Source organism: Oncorhynchus gorbuscha, linkage group LG15, assembly GCF_021184085.1.
Source record: "Oncorhynchus gorbuscha isolate QuinsamMale2020 ecotype Even-year linkage group LG15, OgorEven_v1.0, whole genome shotgun sequence".
Classification (NCBI taxonomy): Eukaryota; Metazoa; Chordata; class Actinopteri; order Salmoniformes; family Salmonidae; genus Oncorhynchus; species Oncorhynchus gorbuscha.
In genome coordinates this window covers 38,737,897-38,748,981 of record NC_060187.1, presented here as the reverse complement: position 1 = coordinate 38,748,981, position 11,085 = coordinate 38,737,897, and the positions used below count along the sequence as shown (strand labels likewise).

The 11,085-nt window shown below is 39.3% G+C and overlaps 1 protein-coding gene across 1 annotated transcript; it reads left to right on the top strand.

Moving 5' to 3' along the window:
- The first annotated feature begins 376 nt into the window (after window positions 1–376).
- Window positions 377–10,548, top strand: LOC123997586 (hydroxysteroid 11-beta-dehydrogenase 1-like protein). Its single transcript, XM_046301979.1, has 6 exons — window positions 377–624; window positions 7,782–7,912; window positions 8,609–8,812; window positions 9,006–9,099; window positions 9,524–9,689; window positions 9,853–10,548. The coding sequence occupies exons 1-6, from the start codon at window positions 537–539 to the stop codon at window positions 10,040–10,042; spliced, it is 873 nt and encodes a 290-aa protein (XP_046157935.1). The 5' UTR covers window positions 377–536; the 3' UTR covers window positions 10,043–10,548.
- Window positions 10,549–11,085: the final 537 nt, after the last annotated feature.

Here is an 11,085-nt window from a genome sequence, read left to right as displayed (position 1 = left end):
TGGGGTTTTAGGCTGGGTTTCTGTATACATCTACTGATGTAAAAAGGGCTTTATAAATACATTTTATTGATTGATATTAAACAATAATCATAATGTTATAATTTTATTGCACTTTATGATGGAAATGACAGATTGTGTCATTGGTGAAACCTACTTGATTTCACTTATCATTTTGCAGGCTGCATGAATCCAAATCCAATAATAATACCTCGCCCTAAAAAAAGGATACAGTATGAGGATCGGTTTTATAATACTTGGATTTGGGGCACAATGGTAGGCTGTCTCAAGTACAAAAGACTCCGCCTGCTTCAAGTTAAATGAGATAAGCCTCTTATAAAGGACGTTTTTTCACCAACAAAAATGTGTCTATGAATTGTTATTGCTTGTCCTGTGAAGTTTCTGAAGTGCAGAGAAGCCTGAGAGTATAAATCTAAATATCTAACGAGGGGATTTAAAAAAAACGTATTGTTAAGTTGTTTGGCTCACAATAAATAGTAGTTGCATGAAACCATTAAGTTGGTTATAGCAGTCGCAAGATGAAGGTTCTTACTAAACTCTTAATAGTTGGTGTTATAGGTGCAGCTTTTGTTGCTTTCCAATGGAGTGGACCCACTTTTGACCCAGGTAAGATGTGTACTGCTTCACAATCCTTGACTGGTCTGTGCAACCTTTTGTTGGCTACAGGCTATTTTATGATCACATACTTTGTAGGTAGGCCGTCATTGTAAAATAAGAATTTGTTCTTAACTGACGTGCCTAGTTAAATAAAGGTTCAATTAAATACAACATTAAAATGACAGCCCTTGAACCAGTATAACCTCAGAGGGTAGTTGTTGCACTTCAGACAGTTGTCACACATTACAGACACATGATATGCTATTTGATTTATGAAACCTCAAATACTCATAATAATTCAGTTTCACAAAAATTGCACATAAAGGCAGTATACTGTTTTATTAATTTGTCAGATGAGTACAGATGGAACCAGGCTTGTGTCTTTGAGACAAAAAAATACCAGCACGTTAATTATAGAAAACAAATCTAAAAACATTCTGGTAGATGAAGGCTATTAGAGAAGTGTTAATTGGCAACAAAACTAAACAATCAAACTGATATAGTTGGGTTCGGGGCTAGACCTCGAACAGGGAAAGGTTGAAATGGTAATAACATCTAACGTGTGTAAGCCACACATCACCACAAGTACAGTATTGTATTTGTCAAAACTGAATGAAATCACACTTTGGTTTGTAAAAAAAGATACTGTGACAGCCCTTGATTGTGTGTCTAATTTATCAATTGCCCAATGGTGAGTCTCTTGTGATAGTGACCTTATAAGAGGACCATCTGTTATTAGATCATATGATATCCTCACATGATCTAATTGGATTGAATGATGATCCAGGTCATGAAGTACCACTGTTTCAAAGTGAATTTAATACATTTGAGGTAATATGACTTTGGTTTTGAAATGCCTTGCTGCAAAGTTTTGATTAAATTGTATATCATTTGCGAGAAGCTTTTTTATAAGTACATTGGAAATTCCCCTCATTACCAGTGGTGTGTATTCATGGGTACCAAGGGAAGCTAAAATTGATTAAATTGTTTTCCCTCGTCAATCTACACACAATAACCCATAATGACAAAGCAAAAACAGGTTTTTAGAAGTTTGTAAATGTATAAAATAAACGGAAATATCACATTTACATACGTATTTAGACCCTTTACTCAGTACTTTGTTGAAGCACCTTTGTCAGCGATTACATCCTGGAGTCTTCTTGGGTATGACGCTCCAAGCTTGGCACACCTGTATGTGGGGAGTTTCTTCCATTCTTTGCAGATCCTCTCAAGTTCATTCAGGTTGAATGGGGAGCGTCGCTGCACATTATTTAATCTATATTAGAATAAGGCTGTAACGTAACAAAATGTGGTAAAAGTCGATGGGTATTCACACCCCTTCTGAATAGGTTTTAATTGGCTTGGCTTCCGCAGTGATTTTACCCACGCACCGCTACTGCACATTACTTACATGTTTAAATCCAAACCAATACTGGTGTAATGTAAAGAATGTGAAACCAGGTTGATCTTCCCTGTCAAGACAGGTTATAAGTGATGAGTAATGCATGCAGTCATTGATAACCAACCTTATGTGAATGAATTCCCAAACACTTTTCCAATGCAACTTTCAGGGTTATTGAGTGCAATAGAGTACAATAAATTACACATACAGTAATTTAGTGACCATGTGCCTGAAAATGATTCAGAAGAGGCAACCGTGTGAAATTGGAATGATACAGAACTACAGCCTACTACGTCGTTCCACTCATAACTGGATTAGGGTGGAACCCGTAGTAGTTGATCATCAGGCTAGAGTAGGCTATCACTATAGTCAAAGATTATGGATATAGTGACAAGATACTTGTCACTTCGTCCTAACAATGGGAGTTGTCCACAAAGCAGCACAGTGGGCTCTCTAGCTCCCGCTTCTCCTTTCTTTAGATTGATGGAGACATCTCATTATTTTAATAATTCTTTGAATTTTCGATTAGGGTTGTTGACATCAACCGCCTGTATTCAATGGAGAGATGTCCTACTTATAATAGTACACTCGTAACAACCGATGCATTATGAAACTTCTATTCAATCAAATAAACCTCAAGTAGCAAATAAGCAATACATTTTTTGTTGTTGACCAAGTTCGAAACTCTCATTGACCTCCATACAAAAACTCCTTTCTTGGTGGGCGGAAAAACACCATCTGCTGGAAGGATGGGTCTCTCTCTTCTTCCTCTCTGGATGTTGTGAAACATCAGCGCCAAGCAAGCAGCGTGATGTTCTTTTACTTTTCATGAGCAGTAAAATTGTTTCTCACCACAAATTAGCCTTGGGTTTGTTTCATAACCAGAAAGCAGCAAACTACAATCTAACAATCAACTTGATTCATACATTTTTAAAGTACTAATTCTCTGTGGCCCATAATGAATGTTCCCACTGTTTCTACTCATGTAGATCCAGGGTCGTGCACATACCTTTCAGGGGGAAAGTGCTCAAACTGAAAAAAGGTCATAAAAAATTACTTTATAACATGAATTATCTTCTAACTCAATATGTAGTGAATTCGGAAAGTATTCAGACCCCTTGACTTTTTCAACATTTTGTTACTTTACATCCCAATTCTAAAATGTATTACACTTGTTTTTTCCCTCATCAATCTACACACAGTACCCTATAATGACAAAGCAACAACAGCTTTTTAGATAAATTAATCAATTATAGATGACATTTACATAATTATTCAGACCCTTTACCCTTTATTCAGAACCACCTTCGGCAGCGATTACAGCCTTGAGTCTTATTGGGTAGGCACTAGAGGTCCACCGATTATGATTTTTCAACACCGATACCGATTATTGGAGGACAAAAAAAGCCGATAACAGATTAATCGGACGATTTATAAAATCTATTTGTAATAATGACAATTACAACAATACTGAATGAACACTTATTTTAACTTAATATAATAAATCAATAAAATCAATTTAGCCTCAAATAAATAATGAAAAATAATGCAAAAACAAAGTGTAAGAAAGCTAACGTTTATGTTCCTTGCTCAGAACATGAGAACATATGAAAGCTGGTGGTTCCTTTTACAATGAGTCTTCAATATTCCCAGGTAAGAAGTTTTAGGTTGTAGTTATTATAGGAAATATAGGACTATTTCTCTCTATACCATTTGTATTTCATATACCTTTGACTATTGGATGTTCTTATAGACACTTTAGTATTGTCAGTGTAACAGTATAGCTTCCATCCCTCTCCTTGCCGCTACCTGGGCTCGAACCAGGAACACATCGAACACAACAGCCACCCTCAAAGCAGCGATACCCATGTAGAGCAAGGGGAACAACTACTCCAAGTCTCAGAGCGAGTGATGTTTGAAACGCTATCAGCGCGCACCCCGCTAACTAGCTAACCATTTCACATCACATCGTTACACCAGCCTAATCTCGGGAGTTGATAGGCTTGAAGTCATAAACAGCAGAGCTGCTGGCAAAACACACGAAAGTGCTGTTTGAATCAATGCTTATGAGCCTGCTGGTGCCTACCATCGCTCAGTCAGAATGCTCTATCAAATCATAGACTTTATTATAACATAATAACACACAGAAATGCGAGCCTTTGGTCATTAATATGGTCAAATCCGGAAACTATCATCTCGAATACAAGACGTTTATTCTTTCAGTGAAATATGGAACCGTTCCGGTTGGGTGGCATTCATCAGTCTAAATATTCCTGTTACATTGCACAACCTTCAATGTTATGTCATAAAATTCTGGCAAATTAGTTCGCAATGAGCCAGGCGGCCCAAACTGTTGCATATACCCTGACTCTGCGTGCAATGAACGCAAGAGAAGTGACACAATTTCAGCTTGTTAATATTGCCTGCTAACCTGGATTTATTTTAGCTAAATATGCAGGTTTAAAAATACATACTTCTGTGTATTGATTTTAAGAAAGGCATTGGTGTTTATGATTAAGTACACTTTGGAGCAACGACAGTCCTTTTTCGCGAATGTGCACTGCATCGATTATATGCAACGCAGGACACGCTAGATAAACTAGTAATATCATCAACCATGTGTAGTTATAACTAGTGATTATGATTGATTAAGTTTAATGCTAGCTAGCAAAATACCTTGGCTTCTTACTGCATTCGCATAACAGGCGGGCTCCTCATGAGGCAGATGCTTAAAGCGTTGGACTAGTTAACCGTAAGGTTGTAAGATTGAATCCCTGAGCTGACAACGTAAAAATCTGTTGTTCTGCCCTTGAACAATTAACCCACCGTTCCTAGGCCGTCATTGAAAATAAGAACGTGTTCTTAACTGACTTGCATAGTTAATTAAATATTAAATAAAGGTGTAAAAAAAAATTGGTCGACCTCTAATCTGTACTTGTTGGTGGCAAAGATGCTGTTTCATCCTTTCCTACACTTACAGTGAGGGACAAAAGTATCCCCTGCTGATTTTGTACTTTTGCCCACTGACAAAGAAATTATCAGTCTATAATTTTATGGTATTTTTATTTGAACAGTGAGAGACAGAATAACAAAAAAAAAATCATAAATGTTATAAATTGATTTGCATTTTAATGAGGGAAATAAGTATTTGACCCCCTCTCAATCAGAAAGATTTCTGGCTCCCAGGTGTCTTTTGTACAGATAACGAGCTGAGATTAGGAGCACACTCTTAAAGGGAGTGCTCCTAATCTCAGTTTGTTACCTGTATAAAAGAAACTTGTCCACAGAAGCAATCAATCAGATTCCAAACTCTCCACCATGGTCAAGACCAAAGAGCTCTCCAAGGATGTCAGTGACATGATTGTAGACCTACACAAGGCTGGAATGGGCTACAAGACCATTGCCAAGCAGCTTGGTGAGAAGGTGACAACAGTTGGTGCGATTATTCGCAAATGGAAGAAACACAAAATAACTGTCAATCTCCCTCGGCCTGGGGCTTCATGCAAGATCTCACCTCGTGGAGTTGCAATGATCATGAGAACGGTGAGGAATCAGCCCAGAACTACACGGGAGGATCTTGTCAATGATCTCAAGGCAGCTGGGACCATAGTCACCAAAAAAACAATTGGTAACACACTGCGCCTTGAAGGACTGAAATCCTGCAGCGCACGCAAGGTCCCCCTGCTCAAGAAAGCACATATACATGCCCATCTGAAGTTTGCCAATGAACATCTGAATGATTCAGAGGATAACTGGGCAACTGAGGACAACTGGGTGAAAGTGTTGTACAATATCCACAGGGGATCAAATACCTTTTTCGCTCACTGTAATTTACCCTTGCCTAACGATTGTGTCTGAAGCTGGGCTTGCAGCATGGCTATCCTCACCATCAGGCGATCGTTCTCCTGTATATTATGAGTGCAGCGACTGCAATTAGAAGGCACAATGTTAATGTTACTACTTAGCCTTGGCTGGTGGAGGTCCTGAAGAGCCATGCCCAGATAAAGCATCCAAGGGGAAACATTTAAATATAAAACAGTAATTAAAAAGTAAAAACTGTAAAGTTGGCAACACTTAAACAAGTCCACATGTTGTGACAGGAAATGACAATGCTGTTGTGCACTGAATTCCACAAGTGAAGGGAAGCACAGACTAGCACTGACTGGAATATGTTCTGGGATTCCTCCGATGGAATTGAGGAGTACACCACATCAGTCATTGGCTTCATCAATAACTGCATCGATGACATCATCCCCACGGTGATCGTACGTACATACCCCAACCAGAAGCCATGGATCACAGGCAACTAAAGCTAAAGGCTAGAGCTGCCGCTTTCAAGTAGTAGAATTCTAACCCGGAAGCTTATAAGACATCCCGCTATACCCTCCGACGAACCATCAAACAGGCAAAGCGTCAATAAGGGACCGGGATCGAATCATACTAAACCGGTTCTGATGCTCGTCGGATGTGGCAGGGGTTGTAAACCATTACAGACTACAAAGTGAAGCACAGCCGAGAGCTGCCCATTGACACGGGCCTACCAGATAAGCTAAACAAATTCTATGCTTATTTTCCACCATAATTTGTAAATAAATTCATTAAAAACCCTACAATGTGATTTTCTGGATTTCTTTTCTCATTTTGTCTGTCATAGTTGAAGTGTACCTATGATGAGAATTACAGGCCTCTCTCATCTTTTTAAGTGGGAGAACTTGCACAATTGGTGGCTGACTAAATACTTTTTTTGCCCCACTGTATATACTTGTATTCTATTCTATTCTACTGTATCTTAGTCTATGCCGCTCTGACATTGCTCATCCAAATATTTATTTGTTCATAATTCAATTATTTTACTTATATTTGAGTGTATTGTGTGTATTGTTGTGAAGTTGTTAGATATTACTTGTTAGATATTACTGCACTGTTTGAGCTACAGTAGAAACACAAGCATTGCGCTACACCCGCAATAACATCTGCTAAATGCATGTATGTGAAAAATAGCTGTGCAGTGGCGCTCCCCATCCAACCTGACAGAGATTGATAGGATCTGCAGAGAAGAATGGGAGAAACTCCCCAAATACAGGTGTGCCAAGCTTGTAGCATCATACCCCAAGAGGACATGAGGCTGTAATCGCTGCCAAAGGTGCTTCAACAAAGTACTGAGTAAAGGGTCTGGATACTTATGTAAATAATGTAAATGAAATATTTAATGTATTTTTATAATTTTTGGAACAAAAAATCTAGAACCTGTTTTTGCTTTGTCTTAATGGGGTATTGTGTGTAGATTGATGAGGGGAAAACGATTTAATACACTTTAGAATAAGGCTGTAACGTAACAAAAGTTGGAAAAGTGAAGGGTCTGAATTCTTTCCGAATGCACTGTATATATTATACCACCAACCAAAACGGCATTTGGCAAGTGGGAGGGCAAAGGGGCATGTGCTGGGCACAGGTTGACTCCTATCTCTGCACGTGCCTGCAAAGATTCCACATTGTTCATTGTTACACACTAAGTCCTAGACAGACATGAAGATCCATATCAGCATGATAGTTGGATGCCAGAAAAGTGTCCATCAGGTCTAGGATTCAGCACATACTTTACACCACATCAGTTGCACGTTTTCTTGAACAGCCTTACGTCGACATGAAACAGTCCCCATTCTTTCCCCTTGTCTTTGTTTTTCCCTTTTGAATTGCATTTAGACAAACTATAATGCAAGAAGTAATGACTACTGTAATGACTTTCAAAATGGCTGGTTTTCAGAGTCGTTAAAGGGTGCCCGGGTCCTGGTGACTGGTGCCAGTACGGGAATAGGTGAACAAATGGCATATCACCTCGCCGGCTTTGGTGCCCAGGTGGTTATTACAGCCAGGAGGGAAAAGGTTCTACAGCAGGTCAGTAACACTTCAATTAGGAGTTTTCATCAATGTCTGTGTCTCTAGCCATTAGTTCTCCCACTTAACTCTATGACAATGCCCTCCAGTGGGTGGTGAAGACGGCCCAGTTCATATACTCGAAAAGGTGCCTGAGGAAGTCTTGCATCCTCAATATGGACCCCACACACCTCAGCCACAAGCTGTTCACTCTGTTACTGTTGGGTAGACCGTATAGGAGCATGAGGTCTGTTACCACCAGGCTCAGAGACAGTTTGTATCTACAAGCCATCAGGAGGCTGAACACTTGAACTGGACTGACCACCTGCACTGACTCTCCACTCCTTAGCAAACATGCACTCATTCACGCACACATCCACACAGACATACACACACTATCATACACGTTCATGCTATACACACATCACAACTGCTGCTACCAGACTCTTATTTACTATGGCTAATGCTACACTATTCCCCCCTTCTCTGATACGTGTAAATATTGGACTATAAATGTTGACTTCCTATATTATACTTCTGCTAAACTATTTATTGTATTCTACTGAGCCGTTTACTTTGTTTGTATTCTTATCTTTTATTATTTCATTGGACGGTATACCATGTGTATTCTGTACATACAGTACGTTAATAAAACATGATTACTTAATGTTTTTCATGATTATGTTACCCTTATGCAAACACTCACTTGTATTGCAGGTAGCAGAGAAATGCCAGGTGTTGGGGGCCCAGAAAGCTCTATACATAGCAGCAGACATGGCCAATCCGTCTGACCCAGAGAGAGTGGTGAGGTTTGCTGTGGACAAGCTGGGAGGACTGGACTACCTGGTGCTGAACCACATAGGACCCAGCCCATTCGCCATGTGGGATAGAGATGTGGAACACACTAGATGGTTAATGCAGGTGGGGTAACTTAATCACAAGTACTGCTATATCACATATACCACTATGCTCGTATCCAGAGCACCTTACAGTGGTGAGTGCATACGTTTTCATACTGAATCAACCCCACGACCCTGGCGTTGCATGCGTCATGCTCTACCAATTGAGCCACATGGGACTAACTATATCTTCCTGCTTCATTTCTTTTTCACAGGTGAATTTCCTCAGCTATCTGCAGATGGCAAAGACAGTTCTGCCTACCCTTGAGCAGAGTCAGGGTTCCATTGTGGTCGTCACCTCCTTGTTAGGTAAATGAGAGCTCTTCTCTCTACGCAAAGTGTTCTAATGTTGCTTTTCCACTGTAACACCAGTGTTATACTAGTGTATACACCCTTATGTTAGTGAAATTGTGTTTCCATAGCCAGGGCTGAGCGAGGAGCAGAATCAACTATCTCTGCATCATCGAAACATTTGCTTTATGAGAAGGGGTTGATGTCCACAGTTAGCCATTGCTATGTAAATGCCAGCTGAAAAGTACCGGTGGCCTGGCTTTGGCCCCAAGTGAGAGCAGATCCACCGGACACATGACCCAGTGAGACACGGGTGCCGGCCCGTGTAGATGGAAACAGAAAAGTCTGATGCTTTTGGGTTAAACACTGGGGTAAATCCTATATGGAAATGCACCATTAAGTGACCCTGAACCTATGATTGGCTCGTGTTTTGGTCCTTCAGGAAAAATTAGCAGTCCGTTTGCGGCTCCCTACACGTCCACCAAGTTTGCCCTAAACGGCTTCTTTGGGACGTTGCAACATGAGCTTTCCATGCAGAGGAGCAACGTGTCCATCACCATCTGCATCCTGGGCCTGATCGATACAGACTCGGCTATGGAGAAAGTCAGGTGAGCTATTTTTGATACCAAGTTCAGTCAAGTTTAATATTACAGTATGTAAACTTAAGCCTGGAATACAGTCAATGATTTAATGATTGACTTGATGGTTGTTACATGCAAATACAAGTTTCCTTGGACACATTTCAAATAGTCACCTTTGTTTGTATTACAGGGGCATCACCAACATCCAAGCCTGGCCGGCCAGTGAGGCGGCTCTGCACATCATCACTTCTGGAGCCACGCAACAGACAGAGTCTTACTATCCCTGGTTCTGGTACTATTGCTGTCTCATCAGAGACTGGTTCCCCTACTTCAGGGACATGTCTTTACGTAACTTGTATAAATATGAACCATCTGTTTGAAATATACATTACGATAATATCGCTTTTGCATTTTTCCCAATTTGGTTTACACTTATTTGTTGATTTAAAAAAATGCTGTTACAGCCAACTACTCTGACATTGATAATTTGAATACAGTTCTTTAAATGATAAACAGTTCGGTATATTGGAAGATTTTCATGTAAAACTGTGTTACTTGTTGGTCTTCTTCTTTGTATAATTGGTTGCTTTTCTGTGGTACATTTCTGCATGTTTATGTTACAATTTGTACTTTGTCCATCCCCTCTCTCATTGCTTTTGAATGATATCCACATGTAATCAACAGTACTGGGGAGTAGTGAACTACATACATGTAGTTCAACTAGTTCTTTAATTACATTTTGCAGTAGCTTGGTGGTAGTTTAACTCAATTCAAATCTTGGTAGTGTTTTTAGTAGTAAATTACTTTTCTGCCATGTAGCGATGTTGCTAACTACACACTACTGTTTTTGCAAAAATAAATAAAATATGGGTGAATTAGGCAAGAATTCTTTCTCAGCATCATACCTGCCCAATTCTCACTTGAAACCCTTTTTGTGTGCCTAATTCTCACTTTTTGTGTTTAATAGGCTATATTATCAATTCTTAACATCTGACTCCAGAGTGATCTGTTCTTGCAATTTGTTGTCTAGGACATTTCAGATGTACATATGATAATTTGTAGTCTAGGACATTTCAGATGTACATATGATAATTTGTAGTCTAGGACATTTCAGATGTACATATGATAATTTGTAGTCTAGGACATTTCAGATGTACATATGATAATTTGTAGTCTAGGACATTTCAGATGTACATATGATAATTTGTAGTCTAGGACATTTTTTAGGACATTTCAGATGTACATATGATAATTTGTAGTCTAGGACATTTCAGATGTACATATGATAATTTGTAGTCTAGGACATTTCAGATGTACATATGATAATTTGTAGTCTAGGACATTTCAGATGTACATATGATAATTTGTAGTCTAGGACATTTCAGATGTACATATGATAATTTGTAGTCTAGGACATTTACAT